This window comes from Martes martes, assembly GCF_963455335.1.
Source record: "Martes martes genome assembly, chromosome: 16".
Taxonomy (NCBI): domain Eukaryota; kingdom Metazoa; phylum Chordata; class Mammalia; order Carnivora; family Mustelidae; genus Martes; species Martes martes.
Window position 1 is genome coordinate 33,152,902 of NC_137904.1, and position 24,084 is coordinate 33,176,985.

Consider the following 24,084-nt stretch of genomic DNA (forward strand, 5'->3'; position numbering starts at 1 on the left):
TTTTTGTTTTGTGGGGTGAGGAAGCAGACTGTACTAAAGGACTAAAATTATTTCTTGTCTGTACTTTCTCACTTGTTTTTATTTTTTAATTTTTTTGGCGGGAAGAGAGGGAAGTTCGGGTAAAATTTCATATCCTATCTGGAGTTAAGGGGAGGATGGGAAAGCTCAGCCCTTCACCCAAGAATAAGCCAGTACTGACATCTCGACGCGTGGGAAGTGTTTCCCTCAGCTGGGAGGATCTGAGGCTGCACCCCAGTGGGATTCCTTGCTAGAGTTGGAAGGCCACTCAGAGGCAGACGCATATTGTAGCAGGCAGAGGGTTTAGCTGGCTGGGGATGAAGTATCAGAGGGGAGGGACATTCGAGGTCCTAGGGGCTTCCCCCAATTTGGAGGCGCGGGCAGTGCTATGCATATGGGACTGAGAAGCCGGGTGACCGCCGTGGCCTGTGCCTTCCGCTGAGGGTCTGACAAGCACGCGACGCTGCTGGGCACCGCGTTTGAATCCTGGGAGACCGCCCAGCCGTGCCCAGCGAGACCGCGCCAGACCCTGGCGTCCTCCATCTTCTCTCCTGCGCTCCCCCTGCTCCAGCTGCCTGAGCCGCGGACCGCAGCACCACACACCCCCGCGGGGGGGGACGCCGCGCCCCATCCCCGCCCCCGGCCCCACCCCAGCCCCCCCGCGGGGGCCCTGACCCCACCGCCGGCGGGCACTGGCTGAGCTCCGAGGCGGCGAGCCTGCGGCGGGGACGCCCAGAAGGGGTCCGGGCGGCTGGGGGCGGCGGCGGCCGGGTCGGGGCTCCCCCCCCGCCCGCGCTCGCCGCGGCGGTGGTGCGTCCCGGAGGTTACCGGAAGTGGCCGCGCTCGGCGCTGCCATGTTGAGGAGCCGCCGCTGCCGCTGCCGCCGCCGCCGCCGCCGCCGCTTTGTTGTCGCCTCCTCCGGCTGAGGAGGCTCCCCGAGCGGGGGGAGTGGGGAGGAGGGGGGTCGGCCGCCGCAGCCATGGAGGCCAACTGGACCGCGTTCCTGTTCCAGGTACTGGGGGCCCCCCCGGGGGGACACGGGGGGGACAGGGGGGCCGGGCCCCGGGCTGGCGGGCGGGCGGGCGCTCCTCCTCCCCTCCCTCCCGGCTCCGCTCTCCGGCCCGGCCTTAATCCCCCTTTGTTTTTCCGCCCGCCCGCCCCGGCGGAGCGGGGCTGCTGAGGTGAAAGGAGGCGGCCTCACGGGGTGCGGGGGAGAGAGCAGGCCTCGGGGTGAACCCCGGGCCCCCCTTAGCACACTCACGCACACGCACACACCCTTCCCTCCCGCCCTGAAGGGGAAGGGAGGAGGCCGGTCGCTGTCACCACCCGCGGCCCAGAGAAAGGAGGGCGCCGGGCCGCTGGATAGCGCGGGCCGCTTGGCCCTAGCGCGCCCGGCCCCGGCCCGCATCGTGGGGTGAGGGGGGGTCCCTAGGTCCTACTCTGGGACGCCCTCACGCACAGACGCACTTCATCTATCTTTCGTTTGCTCTCCTTCCTTTTCATCTCCCTCTCTTCTTTTTGTGTGTGTGTGTGTGTGTGTGTGTGTGTGTGTGTTGACTTTCTGACCCCCCCATCCCTGCGAATAGCGGGTATCCCTGGGTTCCCCGCCACTCCCCCTTCCCGCCGCCCCCCCTTTTGTGTTTACCCTGTTGGGGGTGTTGTGAGTGAGTATCCCCTCCCCAAACTTTTTCACTGGATTTGCGTTTTTTCTCTCGCAAGCCTTTGCCGAGCCTTGGCAGCTGACACCCTCTCCCTCTGTCCAGCTCTCCCGCCGTCCCATTCAGCCCGGGGAATCCCCTAGCCGGCCCGGGGCGTGGGGAGCGGTGGGGGCCGGGACTCCAGGAGGCCGACCTTCTCCCGGAGCGCTTTTCCTTCTCGTCCCACCTCGAACGTTTCCTCCAACCAAGTGGGGGAGACGGAAAGTGGAGAGAGCAAACAAAGTCGGCTTACAAAGCCCCCAGATGAGTCATTCGTTGGGGTGTTGGTCTACACTTTTTGCAAGAAACTTGAAAGTGACTGTAGCCGATACGTTGGCAGTCCTCTTGCCCGCCCATTTTAGGTGGGGGACCCCTGTTGGGAAGACCGAGGCTGGAACTTATTTTTTGCCTGCTTCATTTCTGTTTGCAAACGAAGCACTTAGTGGGCAGCAGTGATGAGCTCACGGGGAAACTTCAGAACGGGAGGAGGTTAGGAAGCTTGTCACTTTAAATGCGTTCTTCCCGCCTCTCTGGGTTATTTTCCTTCTTTGAATAACTCCGTGAAATCCCAGACGCGTTGCTTGGGCGCTTGAGACCTTTTGAAACTAACCTGGAATGGATGCAGAATTTTCAAAAAATCCTCGCAGCCACTGGACTCATCCCAGTGGACTTAATATAGGGAATTGGACAATTCAACCGTTACCTATTGTGTAGAACTGGTTTATTACCTTAAGACCTATTTTCTCTCAAATGTGAGTAATTTGATTTTTAAGTAGCTAGTTGAAATATATTCAGGCTTCTTAAAATTGAACATATGCAAAATTATGGAACTCACAAACTTTTTTTTCTCATTCTGATCTGGTATTGTTTTATCATGCTTTAAGTCAACTTAAAAATGCATTTGGGAAAGATATGTTATATAACTAGTTTGGCATCCAGATTGGTGTAAAGGTGGCAAATGCCCTCTCTAGAAAAAGCTTTCAGATAGTCATTTAAATATGGGATTAATGGGCCACCTAAGTGATTTTCATGTGAGAAATGATTTAGATTTAGCATGTTATAACCTGCTGTCCGTAAACTTCATGGAGATTGGGGGAAAAAAGGGGGGGGGATTGTTCTTTATGCAAGGAAAAACCTATAAGTAATTTTTGGAAAGCTAGTTGAACAATCTTTTGGAATATTTTTATTCTTTTTCTGGATAAGACAAATGCCAAGCATTTATTGATCAACTTGTTAATTAGATTTTATATTATTTAATTTTTTTTCAGCAATTAAAATCTTTTTTTCCACCTGATGGAGAAGTGTGAAAGCTAATATTTGATCCTGGGCTTGGCAATGTGTGCAGTGAAAATTGTTGGAAAAATAATTTAGAGCCGAGGACAGTTGAATGGGTAAAGAGACTATTTCAGTCTTTTCTGTGGAAAGGTATGAATAGACTTACTCAGTTTCAGTTTTAAGTAATTTTTACTGGGGAAATGGGAGAGTTTAACTCTCTTGTTTGTTTCCTAGAGCTTACTATTGAATTTGTATTTTAAAACAATTTAATACCTGCTTGCTTTCCAGATAACCTGGTGGAAAGTGAAAGCCATAACTGTAAGATGTTTGATGGATGATTCTCCTAACAGGACATTCAAGATATGACTCACTGATGCTAATTTGTTTCAGTACAAAATTTTTTGCCCTCTGGCACTGGAGATTTCATGGTGCTATATCCTACTACCCTGGGTGATGAAATAACATTTCTGTTTTGTTTTTTTGCCAACCCCAGAAAAAGGAAAGCTTGGGCAGGGTTAAAAAAAAAAGCCTTAAAGTTGAAAGAGATGGGAGATAAAATAAAAGCTTTGGTTTGATGATAGTAGTCAAATAAAAGTCTACCCAGAAGTTTTTTGTTTTTGTTTTTTTTAATCACTTAACTGAAGGCAGGCCATGGTTGTTATTTTACTCTGTCTCTCCCTCAGAGAACAAGTTGGGAAAACCCAGTTGCCCTCTTAGAAGGCTTCATGTAGAAGTGTGGGGATCCTAGGAATCCTCAGAGAGTGATTCCCGTAGTGGTCGAGGCATTCTACAGCATTTCACCCAAGAAGCAGGGACCTGGTGTGACCCTCGTGTGAGAGTGAGCTTCAGCAATGGTGTAAAAATACTTTATGTTGCCACAGACATCTGAATTGGTAAAATGGCAGTAAGTTCTTTTAGTACTCCATCGAACTAATGGTTATTTAGAATTGAAAAATGCCTCTAAACACTATAAGTCTGAACTTTGTCCAGAAGATTTGCATTCCCTATTATCTGATCTGTTAGCCTTTGAAATTGTATATCTTGAGCTATCTTCAGCTATTAACTGTTTGTATACTGTATGGAAACTTGGGTATCCCACAGCCAGGTTAGAAAGGAGTTAAGATTTGCATCCAAATTCTATAAAGTTTCCACTAATGTCTTGTGGGCAGACACATTTACAGGAGCTCCATAAATTAAAAGTGGACTATAATTCTGTTTATAAGTCCAGAAAGATACTCACAATTTCTGTGAGTACTTCCAGGACCCAAAGGGGGATTCAGCCAAAATTATTAAATTGGAACTGTTAACTTTGAATACCACACCTCCTAATGATTTGGGGGAGACTTGATTCCAGGCTTAGCTGTTGTGGCCATCAAGTAAATATGGAGCTATGTGGTCGATATTCTTATCCATTAGGGTAGAAGAAGCTCTGTGTGAATGTGTGTGTCTGTCTCCTTGTTTTCTTCCTCTTAATCAAGTTAACTGTAGGACTTGTGATTATACAGTGAGAAGGCTCAATAAGTGACTAGAGTGTCTTAAGATGATGGGATGGGCCCCTCCTAGGATGTGGTGTGCTTAAAATATTTGGAACTCTTACCTGTAGGTGCATGTATCCTTTTAGGATTACAAAACTCAAGCACAGGGGCTTGGGCTCACTGTCAAAAAAGTTTCAAAAATGACGTTGGTAAAGTACAACGTATCAGGAAAAACTATTTCAGGAATTTTTTCCATCATTTCCTAAATGTTTATCAGTATGGAGAATTTTAAAAGAATCAAAACCAAGAGAGTAATGATTCGTAAATACCAAGAACCTGATCCATGATGAAATTTTGGTGTCAGTGCAGCTAAAGAAAATTTCCAGACGGCGTCCACTTCTGGAGTGGAGAAGCACATTATAACAGCAAATGTCTAATACTTTAACGAAACATATAAATTCTGGAAGAAGATGAAAATGAAAGGAATTTTAATTATTTATGGTTTGTTTTCTCTTGCTAGTCTGTCTTGAAGAGTTTTAGGGTTTGAACAACTAACGATGTTAAAGAATACAGATTTCTAGTGTAAGAGTAAATGAACTGAGATACAGCTGACAGGTGTTTTGCTGTAGGCTACCTTCACAGATGCCTTCCAGGCTGATTAACAGCAGGTTTCATTTCTAACAAATCTTTCATTAGAACAGTTAAGTGAAAACTTTAAAAAGTAAACATATCAAATAGGGCATATATTCAGAGAGCTAAGTTCCTTTTATCACTTAGGAACAGTCTCCTTCCTCAGTCACTGATTTTCTGATGGAAAGGGGAGAGACAGTGCCTTTCTTTTCCTAGGTAGATAGACAAATAGATGATTCTGTGTATGTGTGTGCGTGTGTAGTGTATGCATTACTGCAGTAAGGTACTGGTAAATACTTAAGTCTGGAATGTAATTTTTCTGACAAGTTATTTAAACTTGGTTTCAGCACTGACAGACTAAGGCAAGCTGATGTCATCAGCTGGTATGTCCCTCATGAACCAGGATGGTGTGTAGTCAGCTGTTTGAAAGCAAGATCACTGTCAGCAACTTAGTCGTAAAAGTTTTGTGTCTGCACAGTGATTTTAATGCTTTGTATTGGGAGCTCTGAAGGTAACTAGGTGGTTGCTGGGTTTCTGCTGCAGGGAGTAGCTTATGGGCTCTTTGATTGTTTCTTCTGGTCTCTGTTGTCTGGAGCATGTTGAATGTTGGAGGCCATTGTGCGAGGCTGAGTTTCTGAAGTGTAAATGTTTGGTTTTAGGCCCATGAAGCCTCCCATCACCAACAGCAGGCAGCACCGAACAGCTTGCTGCCCCTCCTGAGCTCTGCTGTGGAGCCCCCTGATCAGAAACCATTGCTTCCAATACCAATAACTCAGAAACCTCAAGCAGCGCCAGAAACATTAAAGGATGCCATTGGGATTAAAAAAGAGAAACCCAAAACTTCATTTGTGTGCACTTACTGCAGTAAAGCTTTCAGGGACAGCTATCACCTGAGGCGCCACGAGTCCTGCCACACAGGGATCAAGTTGGTGTCCCGGTCAAAGAAAACCCCCACCACGGTGGTTCCCCTCATCTCCACCATCGCTGGGGACAGCAGCAGAACTTCGTTGGTCTCAACCATTGCTGGCATCTTATCAACAGTCACTACATCTTCCTCGGGCACCAACCCCAGCAGCAGTGCCAGCACCACAGCTATGCCTGTGACCCAGTCTGTCAAGAAACCCAGTAAGCCTGTCAAGAAGAACCATGCTTGTGAGATGTGCGGGAAGGCCTTCCGAGATGTGTACCACCTCAATCGGCACAAGCTCTCCCATTCGGACGAAAAGCCCTTCGAGTGTCCTGTTTGTAATCAGCGCTTCAAGAGGAAGGACCGGATGACTTACCATGTGAGGTCTCATGAAGGAGGCATCACCAAACCCTATACTTGCAGTGTTTGTGGGAAAGGCTTCTCGAGGTACTGCATTTTGCTTTGCTTTTTTTTTTCCCCATGAGGTATCAGTGAACTTCAGTTTTGTCTCCTTGTGACCTAGAAGGTTTATGTGAGAATAGCTGTGGGCAGGCCTGTGTTATTAGAGGAGATTGATGATAGATAAAGTATTACACTTCCAGGTCTAATTCCAGTTTGGTGTGGTTGACAAGTGGTGACATAGTGATTAGCTTAATATTTCAATTAAGAAGTGCCTTGGTGGACTCAGGCCTTCATTTGGCACATCTGTAATTCTTACCACTGCAAAACCACCAGTTTTGCAGACATGAGGTTCACCATGCAAATCAAAGAAACTTATTTCCTAGAAGTTGGGATGACCTTGTATACTCTTAGTATAACTTTTAGGAGGACATTTTTCCATTTTTCTGTGGTTACTAACATTTCACTAATTTTCATTTTTAAAGACTTTTAAATAAAAGTTTATATAGTAGTAGCTGTCTCTGGGAAGTGTTAGGACTACAACTTTGGGTATTTTATAATTTAAAAAACCAAGGCCTAACATGATTTGATGTTGACTAGGAGAGGAAAATTAACAGGTAAAGGACTAAGACTTTTATTTATGGTAAGAGAGGTAAGGAGGTTTGCACTGGGGGGAGGGGGAGTTGGTAATTCTAGCTTTCTTTAAAATGCCCTCCACCCAAAGCTGCCAGGCATGTAAACATCACCGTGAGTAGCATTTCTCAATGTGTGTTCCATTACATCTTCTGTTGAAACTCTCTCTTTCACAGGCCTGACCACTTAAGCTGTCACGTAAAACATGTCCATTCAACAGAAAGACCCTTCAAATGCCAAGTAAGAGTTAAAATGACTTATCCTTAGTGTAGCACTTAATGCACATTATCCAGAAGGTCTGAGCCAATCAAATCTCACCGTTCTTGAATAGTCTTAAAAATCACTGACTTGAGTAAATGTGGTCCATTTGAATTCTGGTTTTATACAATATAAATGACAGCTTCTATTTCTGTGAGGCAAAAGCATTTAAAAATGTAAATGTGTTGTTTTTGTTAAGCTACATTTCCCTTTCCTTAGGCAACAGTATTTATCACTACCAGAAAAAAAAATGTAGTCTTGCAAAGGTCATTATGTATTTGAAATGAATAAATGAATGAAATGCTTTAAATTATTTTCTGGGTTGATGCTTTTAACTGTAATAGAAGAAAATAGGAATTTTCTCCCAAATGTTATCACTTATTGGATGTTTGTCTGCCAAATTGGAGCGATTTCTAGTTGTTTGAAAATCTGTTTATTTTATTTAACCTAAGTTGTGATAATGAAAAGGTTAAGAATCTGGCTAAATCCAATGACTTTTTTAGACATCAGTAATTTTAGTTTATTGCTGGAAGTCTTTCTGTGCTCCTTTCAGTTAAATGTGTTAATGACTGCCTTTATTAAGTAAGTGATTTGAATCCTAAGAAAAATCCAATCTGAGGAAGGAAGCTAGTGTCATTTGAGCAACTGCCTGCTATGAGTGAGGCTTTGGGCCAGACTCTTAGTCCCACCGATAATTTTGGGAGGTAGGTATTTTTATCCTCATTTTACAGATGAAGAAACAAATTCAGATAGGTTAATTTGCTCAGTGTTACACTGTTTCATGAATCAAGGAGCTGGATTTAAATCCAGGTTTAACTGACTCTGCTGCTCACATCTTTTCAGTACTCTCTGTTGATATTTTTTCTTCCCCCAAAATCTAAGGGTCTAAAATTCACCAAATGTTCTGTTATGATTATGATTCTAGGTAACACATGCAATTAAAATTCAACTAACTCAGTCTGCTTGCGTACATGGATAGGGTAATGGCTAGAATATAACGTACTTTAAAATGAGTAGAACAGGATAGTCTATATTTAAAAAAAGTTTTCCTCCCTCATGCAGACGTGCACTGCTGCCTTTGCCACCAAAGACAGACTACGGACACACATGGTGCGCCACGAAGGCAAGGTATCGTGTAACATCTGTGGGAAGCTTCTGAGTGCAGCATACATCACCAGCCACTTAAAGACACATGGGCAGAGCCAAAGTATCAACTGTAATACATGTAAACAAGGCATCAGTAAAAGTAGGTGACACTTCATATTGTATTTCTGTTGCATTTCAGATTGATGAAATCTGGATGTTTTTATAATATATTGAAGGTATTTTCACTATGCTCTCAGCACTGTATTCATGTTCATCTTTCATGTTTTCTCCTATCGTTAAAGTGTGTAAACACATGTCAGTGGAGACTACATACTGATGTTGGAAATATACCTCTCCAGCATGGATACAAACAGCACTGACAAGCCCTCCACTAATTTTGCTTTCAGTCCTGTGCTTGTCTGCTAATAACACCCAAGTTAGAAGAGCAGAATTTCCCTGTAGCTATTTTTCAACGTTTCTCTTCTATGAGTTTGAATAAAAAGCTCTAGTGTTTTAGAATTGTGGCAGCAGAAGCCACACTAGGAAGCTGTAGCTGCTGGAAGGTGATTTTCATTGTTTTTATTTAATTTTAGGAAGATTCTCAAGCAGTGGTGTCTCCTAACTCCTGTTGGAGTTAATAACATGCCCTTAATAACCTTAAAGATGAAAGCAGCATCATTCAGTTTGCTTTTCAAACCCAAATCTGTAGAGTTGGGATATCATGTCCATACTTACCTTAAATTCAGAATTGAAGATAAACTATTTCAGGGATTCGTGGATAAAATTCAGTACTCACATTTACCCAGGCTTGTCTTTGAGATTGCCCTAACCACCAGAAGAAAGTCTATTCCTAATTTTGTATCCTATTATATATGTACTGTATGCAGCAGAAACATCATATTCTCAGAATAGGTGGCCAGGAGTGGGAAAGAATGGTTAATGTATTTTAATCTCATCCATTTTTGCTTCTTTGTAAGTACATTGGGTTTATTATCTAGCATGTCATACTTTGTTAACTTTACAAAACTTTACTTTTAGTGTACATTGTTGTGGTCAAGTGACCAACTTTATTAGATATTTTGATGAGCATAAATTAGTCTGTACTGATTTTACCCAAGTTCCATTCTGAGAGACACTTGCTTTTTAATATAGCAAAGAATTCTTTTCTCTTTTATATTGGTTTTCCCCAGCTCTCTTGATTTTTCTTTTATTAATTTATCTGTTTTGACCAGTATAGACAGATGAAGCAGCGAAAGAAGATGCTCTGTAGTAAAAACTGTCAGGACAAATGATAAAGGGCAGAGAAGCATGAGGAGCCAAAGTACCTAAGTTTCAGATGATGAAAAAAATGGCTGCACTTTTTCAAGGTAAATGTAGTATTTGCGGTTTGTCTTTTGAGTAGCATGTATGAGCGAAGAGACCAGCAGCCAGAAGCAGCAACAGCAGCAGCAGCAGCAACAGCAGCAGCAGCATGTGACCAGTTGGCCAGGGAAGCAGGTGGAGACACTGAGACTGTGGGAAGAAGCTGTCAAGGCAAGAAAGAAAGGTAAGATGAGGTGGCTGGTGCTCACAGGACGGCTAGAGCATGTGCTCACTTAGCGTGCCCCGGGGTCTAAGTGAGGCAGCCACAGCTTAGGGAATCTGTCTTCATGGAAACCTGGGAACACTATGTTGACAACAAAGCTTCTAGGCTTCCGGATAAGTCTTTTTACTTTAAAAATTAAATCCTTAGTACTTCTTTTCGTGTTCTTTTGATTTTCTTTTTGTTACAAATTTGGAGCCAGATTTGGTCTTTCCCTGTTACGTTCAGAGTTCTGTTTTTATGTCAACTTCCGTGCATTATGGGCCCCTCTTTTTCCTTTCTAAAACACTCCCACTTTTGGGGGTGGCTGAAATATGCTTATGGTACATAGTTTATTTTCTTTTTTTTTTTTTTTTTTTAAAGATTTTATTTATTTTTATTGGACAGAGAGAGAAAGAGACCACAAGTGGGCAGAGAGGCAGGCAGAGAGAGAGGGGGAAGCAGGCTCCCTGCTGAGTAGAGAGCCCGATGCGGGGCTCGATCCCAGGACCCTGAGATCATGACCTGGGCCGAAGGCAGAGGCTTAACCCACTGAGCCACCCAGGCGCCCCCATAGTTTATTTTCTTACAGCTTTGCTACTTTCTGCTCTTCAGTGTTCTTCCTGCATTGTATTATTTATTACATGTTTCTGGTTTTATGATGCTGATATCTTTTCTCTTCCTTGCTCCCTTAATCTCATTCAGTCTGTCACTGGGGCTGGCATTAGTTTAACATGTATGTACTTAAATTGTTAGAGACTTTACTGTAATTGTTACTAAAATTGAGAATGGTTTGCTTTGCTCTCATATTTTATAAAGAATCTGTTGGAGTATCCATTTTCCACACAGCTTTTTCACTTAGTACTTAGAGCTTTGGCTTCTGGCCTATTGTGCAGGCGTTTCAAATTCGTCATTTTGTCAGTGTACCATCAGCCACGGGAGAGATTCCTAAATTCCTTCTTTCCTTCCTGACCTCTGCCATGTCTTACTGTTTTATTTTAAATTCATAAGGAATCCTCTGCCTGTAGGCTTCTCTGTAATTCCTTTGCTGTGTAGTTTCTTCCCTCCTTTGCTTTCATGTAGTACGGCTGTTCCCTTCCACAGATTCCTTCTAAACACCCTGTACTTGGATAAAGATAAAAGGACTACTTTAAGTATTAAAGTAAATATTTCATACATCTACTGGCATTGCAGCCAGATAGGCCTTCTACCCTTCCTCAGAGCCTCCTTGGTCCTCTCTTTCAAATGAAGATTTGTCATTATTTAATAAAATATTTTATCATTAGGGGAAGAGGTGGCGGCGGGGCAGGTGGGCAGGAAAATGTATATATGCTATGGCGATCGCATAGTGGGTGAGAACGTGTTACGAAGGATGTTTTCCTTGAGAAGGAGTAAGAGTAAAATTATTTAAGTCCTGGAAGAAGATGATGTTGGACTGAAAGGAAAAAGTGCAGGGTGGGGAGCAGGGGTGGTGGTGGCACATGTGAGAGTGAAAGCCCTTCTTTGGTGTAAACAAGAATACCCTTAGCAGTTGTCATCACCTCAAAAGTGAGTTGGTTTTCTCTTTCTTCCTGTACTCTTCTATTTCATGTTGTGTTTCATTTTGCTTGTATAATAAGACTCAGTTGTTTAGCTCATCTTCTGACCTCCATGAAACAAAATGCTATTGTATTCCCATTTGTAGCATGAATCTCTCTGGAAACGACCACTGATGTTAGAAACTTCTGTATTCATGTTAGTAAAATGTCACATTTGTGGGGAGAGGAGACTTCTGCCCTGAAAACCTAAACTTGAATCAGCAGGTCTCTTTTTTTAAATAAGGTAGCCTAAGTTCCCAAACCCGAGTGAAAATCAGATCGCCATCCTGGGAACTTTTTAAAACTACACATTTCTAAAGTTCCAGCTAATCTCACTATTGAATTTCCTGGGAAGCCATTTTTTTTAAAAAGCTCCCTAGATAAATGATTTTGACCATCAGCCAGATTTGGGAATTCCTGACATAGAGTATAGAGTTTGCCGGAGTTTCATCATATTGATCAAGGAAGAGCTGCTTATTGACTCCAGGGTCGATGTGAGGTGATTTGACCCATATGTGTGGGATGTGTATAGACCTTTATCTTTAGTCTCAAATGTATTTCTCCATTTTGACAGCTAACTTACCCACAAGTAGCTCACTGTCTGTCTTCTTACTGCTGTTTCCTCACACACCAGCAGGTGGTGCTGAATTTTGTTGAGGGGTGGGGTGGGGGTGTCACCTCTGAGGGAAGTTTTCTTTAAGAAGTTCCCAGGCTTTGCTGGGTAACAGGAACCAGGGTCCCCCAAATCACTGTAGGATCTTCTTGCTTGATTAGTCCTCTTTGGTATGGTTGGTGACTAGGCACTTTATGCTCAGTGGGTGATTTGTCAGCATCAGAAAGTAAGGAGAAATGGAAGTGGGGAGGAGAATATAAACCCACTGAGAGCTATTTTGTCTTAACATAGTTAGGAAACCTAACCAGAAACAACAGGATTGTTAAAATTTTTTTTTTTTAAAGACTGAAACAGATATGAAAATAGCTTGTCAGTCACTTGTTTGTGTCAGTCAGGGATTTTTTTTTTTTAAAGATTTTATTTATTTATTTGACAGAGAGACAGATCACAAGTAGGCAGAGAGGCAGGCAGGGAGAGAGGAGGAAGCAGGCTCCCCGCGGAGCAGAGAGCCCGATGTGGGTCTTGGTCCCAGGACCCTAGGATCATGACCTGAGCTGAATGCAGAGGCTTTAACCCACTGAGCCACCCAGGTGCCCAGGGATTTTTTTTTTTTTTTAAGATTTTATTTATTTATTTGACAGAGAGAGAGAGATCACAAGTAGGCAGAGAGGCATGCAGAGAGTGGGGGGAAGCGGGGACCCTGAGACCATGACCTGAGCTGAAGGCAGAGGCTTAACCCTCTGAGCCACCCAGGCACCCCCAGTCAGGGATTTTTAAAACCTTAACAGAATGTAGCTTCACCTCTGAGGCTTTAGAGTACATAGCATCGAGGACACACAACTCTTTCCACTAGTTACAGTTGCCTTACCAGAAGATTTTCCTGATTATCTGTTCTTGTGTGACCATTGGCCCAGCTCTTTGTAAACAAGCTCTTTCTCCTGGCCTGTCCTTGGTTGGCTCTGCTTGCATGAAGTGGTAGTGAGAATACTAAGCCCTGCTTGATATCTCTACCCCTCAGAGTGCCTTTCAGAAATTAACTGGTCCTCCCAGCATCACTATGAGGTAGGTAAGTAATCTAAATTTGAAACCAAAAGCACCAGACTAAACAAGTTGCTCAGGGCCTTGTGGGAGGTATAGGGTCAGAAAAGAGCTTCACTCACCCCCAATCCTGTGCTCAGAAAGAGACTTCCTTCCTGTTGACTGATGGTAGAGAACTATAATTTCATTCATTAAATGTTTGTCCTTTTTAATTAAAAAAATGTTGACTCAGAAGCTGTTTGTGAATTTTGTTCATTGTTTGGGGAGTCTAAAGGCCATTTTATCTTCTTATTTTAGAAGCTGCTAACCTGTGCCAAACCTCCACGGCTGCTACGACACCCGTGACTCTCACTACTCCATTCAATATCACGTCCTCTGTGTCGTCTGGGACGATGTCAAACCCAGTCACAGTGGCAGCTGCAATGAGCATGAGAAGTCCAGTCAATGTTTCAAGTGCAGTTAACATAACCAGCCCAATGAATATAGGGCACCCTGTAACTATAACCAGTCCATTATCCATGACCTCTCCTTTAACACTCACTACCCCAGTCAACCTTCCCACCCCTGTCACTGCTCCAGTGAATATAGCACACCCTGTCACCATCACGTCTCCCATGAACCTGCCCACACCTATGACATTAGCTGCCCCTCTCAATATAGCAATGAGGCCTGTAGAGAGCATGCCTTTCTTACCCCAAGCTTTGCCTACATCACCACCTTGGTAAACAGTATTATAAAATGAAAATATGGGTTAAAGTAAATATTTACCAGCAACTTACTTTTAGTTTATTAATGCAAAAAGTAAACCATGAAATTGGGAGATTTTATTACATTAGTTAATAATAGTGTAGTAGGATTTTTCTCCAATTTGGCTGGGATTGTTCAAAGTAGGGTGTGTATGTAACTTATCACTGGACCACTTTAGTTTAATCAGAAATTCCTTTTAGCTGACAGCATTGCTTAAACAAGATAGTAGTTGGCAAGGTAAAATGCCAGAATAAAACCAATCATAAAAAAGTAAAACCCATTTCAAAATAAAAAACAGCATTACTGTTGCTAATCCCAAGAAATCATTTTATTCTAAACACTAGCAGAACTCTTCTCCCTATACAAGGTGGATGACTGATTTTAACCTGAAGTTCTAAGTCCACAGATAGAGAGCTAGTGTAGAATTGTCTGTGTTTATTGTTTTTATGAGTAAATACATGCATTGTCATAATAAAATGCATTTCAGAGAATATGCATTTTACCTTTGGGAATATGTTAATTTCAGGCAGCATTCCCTATGGGAAAGGTGATACCAGCTCTGATATGCAAAGCATATGATAATTTATCATTCTAACTTCAACATATAATAGGGATTGTGACCTGATATTTGGAGATGTAAATATTGCTCAGCATATTAATCCTGATGGAATATAGCATTGTAGTTGACTTTTTAAAAAAAATTAAAAAAATAAAAAAACCAAAATATACAAATTGTGTTTTGGTGAGAAAAGGCCTCAACTGACAGAGGAGAAGTCAAGGGTGTGGACAGGCAGACTCCTAACAAACAAGAGGCCAGTGGGACTCCTATTCAGGAGCCAAGGAGTACTTGGAACAGTTAAAATATATTGCTTTAAATTGGAAGATGCTGGAGGCACTGGGATGTGATATGCCCCTCTCTCTCCCAATCAGAGCCTGTTGATGTTACAACAGGGAAAGATGTGTTAGTTGCTCACTAGAGTTTATGTCTTATATTAAATTGTATACAGTTTTTATTCTAACCACTAACTAGGTAGTATGCCCCTTCAGAACAAGCAGAGTGTATCTTTTTTTTAATTTCTCCTTCCGTTTCTTAATCAAGTATTGTGCAGATTTGTTCAACTTTGTAAATACGGACATCACTTTTTTTTTCTTAAGAAAACACTTGTATCAGCTTTGTGGTGTTTTCAGGGAGACAGCTGTCTGTACTCCCTGTAGAAACCCAGCAATGATTGTGCACGTTAAGACATGTGCTTTTTATTTCTTAGCAGGATGTTTTATCTCTGTACATAAAGTAGAACCCAAAAGTTAGGGAAACAGATACTCTTTACACCATCATGCCACACATTAATATTTTTAAAGCATTGTGTTTTTAAAAAAAAAGTTACTAAAACCAAGACGCTGTGATTTTTTTCTTAAGTTGCAATATGTTTTTGGTTTTGTTGTTTTTTTTTTCTTTTTTAATCTTGCAGTTAAGAGAAATGGAATTTAGTTGTATTAATCTTGCAGAATGTTTGCAGGACTGACTATCAAACTGGATGACTTCCGTTTATACCCCACTGTGTCAGTTCAAGCATCAAATACCTTACATCTGAGGCAGACTTCCTACATCAGGGACAGGTATCTGTGTGTCATTATACAAAACAGTTCGAGGGGGTTGAACTACATAGTAAAAAATAAAATAGTACTTAGTGTAAAATAATTTTATAAATGATCTTTTGTACTTTAGGACATTAAATTGTACAACTTTTGTATATATAAAAGCTTAGGAACTTTCTGTTTAGCAGGAAGGCAACACATTCCTACACTTTTAATGTATATGTTTGTTATAATGTCCATGTAAACATGCCCTATGTTTGTGCCTTTTAATTAGTTTGTCTCAATAAACAAAATGTAGAGAAAAATATGTAGCTATGACTTTGTTACAACTGTTCCTATTCACAGTACAAAGATGGTTTGTTTTTAATCTGTAGAGCATTATGTGTGGACTACTGGAAGGACTTGTGTAGGGAAGGCCCATGCATGGCCCTGCTGAGGCCTGGATTGGGCCGGTAGTGGCCACATTTGGAGGAAGCCCACATTTCCTGGCATGCAGCCCCAGGACTGGGTTCTGGCTCTGCCTGCTGGGACCTGTCATCTCTCTGGCTGGGCTGGCAGTCACCATCCACCATGATTCAGACAGCCCAGGCTTCCTCCACAGTGGCCTAAGAAGCAGTCCTCAGTGGGGGCAGGTGTGGACCCTACCCCCAGGCTAGAGTGTGGTCGTCAGAACCCTGAAAGTATTAGTTCTTAAAAAAAAAAAAAAAAAAAAGATATATACTAGAGATGATTGTTTTATCAATTCATTGTATAATAAACAGGAGTGAAACTTCATTGTATGACTTCAGTTAAAATGCTATTTTGTATGCATTCTTTATTCACTTAAGAAGCTTGTCTGCAATAATAAAGCCACGTCGTGTCTTCTTTTGGGAGGGAGAGAGTTGGCAGGAAGGGGGTGGTGGCGGGCCACTGAGACGGGGGCCAAGTAGGTTGTGTGGTGAAATTCTCCCGTGTCTTGGAACTGGAATTGAGTTTTGATGCTGATGAACTGATTCAACCAAGTGTTGAAGGCACGACGGCCACCGCGCTACGAAAAAGCAGAGTTTGTTTTTCCCTTCTGGTTGTAACCTGGTTGAGAGCTTCCCTTTATCAGATTGGCAGCTAAACAGTTGTATTAGATAATCCTCAAATCTGACATCCAGCCTGTTACGCTCTAGGGCTCGCTGCTTGGCCTGCATTTGCCTTTTATTGTATACCCATTTCCCTCCTAAGGTGTGCTCCTAAATGAAGGTTTCTATGTAAGCAGATGATGATTTTTCCTGTCAATACCAGCACTGTATTACTAACATGCAAAATACTGCAGATTTATTTTGACAAATTAAAGTTAACCGGTCACAAATGTTATGATGGATTGCTTAATATCTCAGAAGCTTCACCAGTTCACTCTGATGGTAGAGAAATTTTTTAAAGCACTGCTGCTCCAGGTGTACCCATTGGTATGGGGCTGGAGAAAGGGGGAGGGAGTACTGTCAGACTGCTTGGTACTGAGCTCCTACAGAGAAGGGAGGGTGGAAACATACCAGATTGACTTGCAGGAGACGTACTCTTGCTGGTCAGCTTGAGGAAAAGCCAGGAAGCCAGGTCTTGGGGTAGTGGCCACAGGCATAGGCCCCTATTCTACCCAAAAGAAAAAATCGGTTTAGAATGCTTCTCATGCTCTAGAACCTGGTTTCTTTACTTGTAAAGGTTTTAGGCTGGGTCTCCTACCCATTTGTGTTCAGCTAGATTCATCAGATGTCCTTTGGGTACCAACCATGTGCCAGGCACTGTTGGGCAGTAAGAGGGGCCTATAAAGGCAATTCAAGTGTGGTTGCTGCCTCCAAGGAGGCTGTTAAGAGAAACATTGTGAGTACTCAAGTGACAGCAGATTCAGATGAATCTGACACCTCATTTAGTGAAAAAGTCTTGGATACCTACATCTGTTTTATATAGAATTGAGCCTTCCCAAACTTTTTCTGATAATTGCTTTAGTCTCTATTGACTCAGTGAAAACAGCTGGAGAAAAAGTGTTTCTCCTGTTGCTTTTGTCTGGAAACGGGAAGTGTTATTTCACTGAGTTGCTAGTTAATCTTTACAGCCCTGGCTGTCCAAGTCTCTGCTCTTTTCAAGGGGCCCTGCAGTTTAGTCCTCTCTAGAGAGACCTGGGTTCGGGATGTAGAGGGGGTAGTGAAGGTTTTCCCTGAAGTGTCCTTAAGGATCCTTAGACAAAAAGTCCCGTGTATTCATGAGATGTAATCCCTCCCCCCCCACCCCCAATAAATCTGGCCCTCAGTCCTGCACTCTTTCCATTTCCTCCTTAAAGAGTCTTATAGCCTGCATGAATGCCATTTGTTCCCATTTGAGCCTATAAGTCTCCCCCACAGCAGGGCTGACCCTGGCAGATTACTGGATAATCTCCCCCTGGTCTTGTAAAAAATGGAGGTGGGGGCAGGTCAGTGTGGGATGGTTCCAGACCCAGTACTGATTGACTTTGTGCATTGATCTGGATTCTAGCTTCTCCTGGTTGCCCACTCTTGGGCAGTCAGACCCATTTAGTTCCCAGGGAGGGAATGGGGAGACAGTCAAAGGCTTTGCTTTGGGTTTTTGTGTAGTCTAGCCTAACCTGTCATGGGCTGGCTAGTTAGCTTTTCCTTTCTCCAAACGGGCACTTGACCCAGATCTCGGCCTTGGACGGTGAGGGTCAAGTATACTTCACTTTACAAAAACTGCTGTGTCATGATAAGAGAAGGGATTTTTCACACTTTAGATTCTGTATCACCTCTGGCTTGCATCATCATTTCAGAAATTATCTTCATCCTTGATTATCCTAAATTGACATCCCATCTCCTTTCCAATCCCTAAAGACCTGTTGGAAGAGTGCATAAAATAAGAATTTAAAATCACTATTCTTTTTAAGATTTTATTTTTTTATTTATTTGACAGAGATCTCAAGTAGGTGGAGAGACAGGCAGAGAGAGAGAGAGAGAGAGAGAGAGAGAGGAGGAAGCGGGCTTCCCGCTGAGCAGAAAGCCCAATGCAGGGCTCGATCCCAGAACCCTGGGATCATGACCTGAGCCGAAGGCAGAGGCTTTAACACACTGAGCCACCCAGGTGCCCCTAAAATCACTATTCTTATTGGAATGAATCCTTTCTGAGTATGTAACTGCCAGCCATGCAGAAGGAATTCTCTGGAGTGTTTTTGTAAATTTATATTCTTTCTGGATTTTTCTCAAAGTGAGTTTCATCTGCATTTGGCTGCATCAGCCCTGTTACCTGTATGTCATCTTTTCCTAAACATATTTATAAAGAACCTGGAGCAAGAACTACCAGGCTAAAGATGAACATTTGAGACCAACATTGTGTTCTGCCAGTGAGCTATTCCTTTGGCATGGCAAATGCAGAGGACAAGCAAACCAAGGGGCAAAGGAAGGGACATGCCCTCCAAGTGATTGGGCCATGAGCTCCGTCTGAAAGTCAGTGCCCAGGTATAAGACTGCTCATGGAGAGAGGAGCCAGCCTCAGGCACTGGGATGCAAAGTTAAATCTTTGTCAATCTTTGGGGCAATCAGGGGAGCCACCAAAGCCACAGTCACTTTAATCCACTGAGAGATCTGACTTGAAGGAGCCTAGATACCCAAGGCCCTTGCTTATAAGCCAAGAAATTCCTAGCTTTGTTAATGGTGGGACAAGAGCCAGAGAGACATCAACTTTGCTTAATGAGGAGGAGGGAGAGTGGGAAGAGGGAAATGGGGGACTTGGAGGTTAGGAAGAGGCCCAGGAAGGGGGGAGAGATTTTGGAGACAATGTCCTTGTTCTTCCTGTGGTGTAACCATCACCCTGATCCCCTTCCCTCTCCATTCATCTGTCTTGGGCTGGACATGATTGCTCCAGGGACTCTGAGACAGGCTGCTAGTCCAAGTCAGCTGTGGTCATTTCCACTTCAGTCAATGAGCAGAAAAGATGTGTTCTTTAGCCATAAAAAAGACAGCATCAGTAGGTGAAGAAACAGGCAAGCTTTAAGTGATTAGTATGGAATCCCCCAAGGTGGACACATTTGTTCTATTGTGAACCACTAAATATCCTGCAAAACCAATTTAAATCTTGCTTCCTCTGAAACTTTCCCTGTAACATTAGGCAGTTGGCTGATTCCTCCTCAGTATAATAGAAGTTGGGAGATGCCCAAATAAAGTGGAGGTAGTCTAGCACCCTCTGGTTTCTAAGTTCAGCTGTAGGTCCTATGCCCCTTAAATCTCTGGTTCCAAATTAGTGGGGTCATGGCACCTCGGGTTTTGCTGACTTTCCTTTGTATGGATGAAGCCCCATGTCTGGGAAACCTGAAACACAGCAAAGAACTAAGTACCAAGGTCAGAAACAGCAGCGACAGGTTAGTGAGACCCCCAGAGGATCCTGAGCAGGGTGAGACCTGGCATAAGGCCCCTGTAATACAGGGTTGCAATCTGACAAGCCTGGGTATAAATCCAGGCTGTGCCACCTGAAGCTGTGTGATCTTGGGCAAGATGCATAGATAGCCTCGCTGGCCTCCATTTGCTCAGCTATAAAATAATGATAACAAGAATGGATTCCCACCTCCACCTGCTCTCCTATTTCCCGTCTCAGTAACAGCGACATCAGTTTCCTCGGAGGAAGGAATCGCATTCTCTGTTAAGACTTACAAAGGAGCTGAATGCTTTCCAGCATGGCTCCCCCACCTCTCAGATTTTGAGGAACGGCATCCAGCACAGTGACCGGAGCCCCATCTAAGAATGAGAAAGTTAGCTGGAAGACCCATCTCCCGAAAAGCAGCTAACTGAAGGCTGGCCAGAGTTGCGCCAAGGAGGGTTCAGGTTAGACCCAGGGAAGAACCACCAGGCTGGGAGGCCTGGAAGAGCTGCCACGCTGTGTGCCCATCTGGGGATTGCGCATCTTGCTTCACAGAAGTCATCCCATCTCGCCTCCTTCCCCCACATGTATTACATCTCGACAAGACGCCTGTACCCTTCGCTCTTCTCTGCGGTCCCGCCATCCTGACAATCAGAGAGTTACTTCTTCTTAAAGCTTGCTGCAAGCCTGGCACAGACCTGACCTCCTACCTTCCCAAGAGGAAAGGAAGCGCCGCCTCCTACCCCGGCAGGATCGGGCAGAGAAGCCTGACAGCCTTCTCACAACTGCTTCCCCCGCTCTCCCGAAGGAAGGCGTTCTGGACTCAGGCTCTCGGAGAGGGGGAACCTCGCAGAGAGCGTGGCAAACGTGGCTTTTGCCAGGGCTGCCTCGGTCAAACTACTGTGGTGCCCAGACTGCCAAGACTAGCGTCCTCCACCGTTTGGCCAGATTTGCTTCGCCGACCTCCTCTCGGCGATCCATGCCTTCCCACGCCCGGACCCCGCGCCAGGGCGGGCTAGAGTTACTGCAGGGCTGCGCGGGAGCCGCAGCGAGCCACCCACCTGGGTCGTGTGGGCCCCGCCCCGAGGAGAGCATCGCCGAGCCGGGATTGGGTGAAATCTTCTTCCTGCGTTCTGATTGGCCGGGCGCGGGTGCTCATTCACCCAGAGCAGTCCTCGGGCTGAAGTTGTTTCAGCCCCGCTTCGCTTTCTTCTCTCTGCACAATCGTTGTGCGCCTTCCATGTAAGTAGATAAAACGCAGTTCTATGCTTCCACACATGAGGTGCCCCCGAACACAGAGTCCGCTCCGGAACGATGGCCGAACCTGTCGGTTTATTGTATCCAGCACCCAAATCACACAGGTGCGGCGAATAGAGAGAAGTTTGTGGGGAGCCGGGGGAGGACTGGGTTTTGCATCCCGAGGGATGACCACAGTTCCTCTTGGGATTCCCTTTGTGGGGGTATCTTTTCAGAAGACTCGCCGCTGCTAGAACGGGCCCTTTCTACCGCCTGCACTTCCATTTCACATTTCGTTGCCTTCTGTCATCTTGTTCTATATGCTAGGAATACTTCTCTCTCTCTCTCTCTCTCTCTCTCTCTCTTTTAATGTGGTTAAACACTCCTGCTCACTAGGATCCTCGGAGAAAAAGCTGATTGCAGGGCTTGGACACGGAACACATAAAGTGAGCCTGGAACGTTTTTGAAAAGCTTTTTATTTGGAAATAATTTCAAAATTACAAAAGGTTGCAAAAAGGAAGAGTACCAAAAACACCTGTATACCCTTTACCTAGATTCACCTACTGTTAACATTATATCCCTTGTTTAATCACATATGGCCTCTCTAACTTTTTTTTTTTTTTGAACCATTACAGGGTTTCATACCTCATGGCCCTTATCCCTAAATACTTCTGTAGTTTCTAAAAATAGAGATACACTCTTACACTCTTATGAACTTTATACACTTACATTGACATAATACTTTTATTTAATCTACCTTCCATATTCCAATTTTGTCCATCCTTGATATCATTTTCTCCCCTCCAGTACAAGGTCTAGTCTAGGGTTAGCTATTGCATTTAGTGGTGGTGTTTCTTTATTTTTAAAGTAGGCTCCATGCCCAGAGCAGGGCTTGAACTCATGACCCTGAAATCAAGGTCTGAGCTGAGATCAAGAGTCAGATGCTTCACCAACTGAGCTGCCAAGGCACCCCGTTGGTTGTGTTTCTTTAGACTCCTTAAATCTGAACATTTACATAACTGGCGTATTATAATAATTATTATTATTACTACTACTATTATTGACCCCTGCCTTTTTTTAATAGATTGTTCCTCATTTTGTGTTTATCTGATGTTCCCCCTGGTTACATTGAGATAATGCATTTCTCAGCTGGTATACTGCTGAAGCAATGTATACTCAGGATATCATATCTGGAGGCCCATGATGGCCCTCTGTCCCCCGCAGATGATGTTAATTTCAATCACCCAGTCTAGGTGTTGCCCGGTTTCTCCATTCTATAATTACTTTTCTCCCCCTGGCAAATAATAAGGAGTCTGTGAGGGAACATTTTAAGACCCTTTAAATATCCTGTTTCTCATCAAAATTTCCCCCTAGATTTAGTGTCCACTGGTGGTCTGATTCGATGTTTACCATGGTGGTGTAAACATCTCTTTGCACAAGAAGGTAGGGATGGGAATATAGGAAAGAAAATGGGAGCATACTGAAAGAACATAGGAGCAAGCAAATGACCAAATCTGGAACAATCTAAGCATCAAAATAAATAATGCTAATAAATTACAAGTCATTGAAGGAAAGTAATAATTCATGAATCCATAACAAAGAAACGTCTTTATCCTCCTGCTCCTTTAAATGTCAGTGCTGCCTTCTAGTCATCCTACCCTGTGGGGGTAGAGGTGCCCCCCTGGGCTATTACATTGGCTGTGTCTCACCTCTGACCCAACCCCATCATGCAACACTTTGCTAACTAGGGAACGGTGCTGAACTGAGCCCTGGCCTCTACCTCCCACTGACCCTAAAGGAGCAGGCCCTGCAGGCTCAAGGATGGGACCTGGGGCTCAGGGTCTGAACCCTGGGAACCCAGTCCTGCCAGAGGTTCAGGGTCCCCTTGTCCCAAGGGCTCAGCCCTGCCAGAGGGTTCTGTTTTCCCTTTTAAAGAGACACCCAGTAAATATAATCTCCCTCAAAAACAGCACTCAGCCCTCTAGGGTCCTCTGTCCACCACCTGGGAACTGGCTGTGGTACAATCCCAGGGAAGCTCTCCTGCCCAAGAATAAGACATTTGTGCCTTTCGACTAGTGCCCAGACATAGTGTCAGCTTCCTATCCCTCTTTTCCTGGTCATTGACGGGACGAGCTGAGGGCCTCTCCCTCCAAGCAAGAAGGAGCCCTCCCCAGATGTTCCTTCACCTGTGCTTCTGCTCCCCAAATCCCGCTCAGGAATATTCACCTTGCCCCATCCCCAAGCTCCTCCATGAACCACTATTACTGGGAAGAACCAGATTTAAACGTCTTGGACTCAACTGATCTCAGGCAGGCCTCTTGAGAATTATATGAATGACAATAAGCAAAACAGGTGTCCTTCTTTGAGTGTATTAAAGTGATGCAGATTTGATTCTGCAGCTGGACCACTTGCATCCCTATTCCAGCTCTGCAAAGAAGCCTGGACCAGTCACTTAATTTCTCTGTGCCTCAGTTTCCTTATCTGTGAACAAGGCTTAATGGTAGTACCTACCACAGGGCTGTTGACAAATAAATGAGGTAAGAATGTGAATGTTGGGGGTGCCTGGTTGGTTCAGGCAGTGGAACATGCAACTCTTGATCTCATAGTCCTGAGTTCAAGCCCCACGTTGGGAGTAGAGTTTTTTAAAAATAGCAATAATTGAGGTGCCTGGGTGGCTCAGTAGGTTAAGCATCTGCCTTTGGCTCAGGTCATGATCCCAGGGTCCCAAGATGGAGTCCTGTATTTGGTGCCTCTCCCCCTGCTCATGCTCTCTCTCTCTCTCTCTCTCTCTCAAATAAATAAATAACATCTTTTTAAAAAGAATGTAAACATTATCTGGCACATAGTAAGCATTATGTGTTTGCTTTTATAATAATTATAATTTTTCTCTACAGGAATGTAGGGAAGGGCGTGGACTCTGGAGTTACAGGCTGCGTTTGCATCATGTTCTCCCACTTATAGTCGCAAGTTGGGCAAAGC

The 24,084-nt window shown here is 44.0% G+C and overlaps 1 protein-coding gene across 3 annotated transcripts; it reads left to right on the forward strand.

The window, feature by feature from the left end:
• Positions 1–859: 859 nt before the first annotated feature.
• On the forward strand, positions 860–16,202 carry VEZF1 (vascular endothelial zinc finger 1). Of its 3 annotated transcripts, none has more exons than XM_080825447.1 (6): positions 860–1,030; positions 5,755–6,449; positions 7,211–7,274; positions 8,337–8,538; positions 9,781–9,924; positions 13,465–16,202. In XM_080825447.1, the coding sequence occupies exons 1-6, from the start codon at positions 998–1,000 to the stop codon at positions 13,890–13,892; spliced, it is 1,566 nt and encodes a 521-aa protein (XP_080681573.1). In that variant the 5' UTR covers positions 860–997; the 3' UTR covers positions 13,893–16,202. The 3 variants fall into 3 exon arrangements, with proteins under 3 accessions (XP_080681573.1, XP_080681574.1, XP_080681575.1); XM_080825448.1 differs by having other exon boundaries at positions 870–1,030; positions 8,355–8,538; XM_080825449.1 differs by lacking the exon at positions 860–1,030 and adding an exon at positions 3,674–3,894 and having other exon boundaries at positions 8,355–8,538.
• Positions 16,203–24,084: the final 7,882 nt, after the last annotated feature.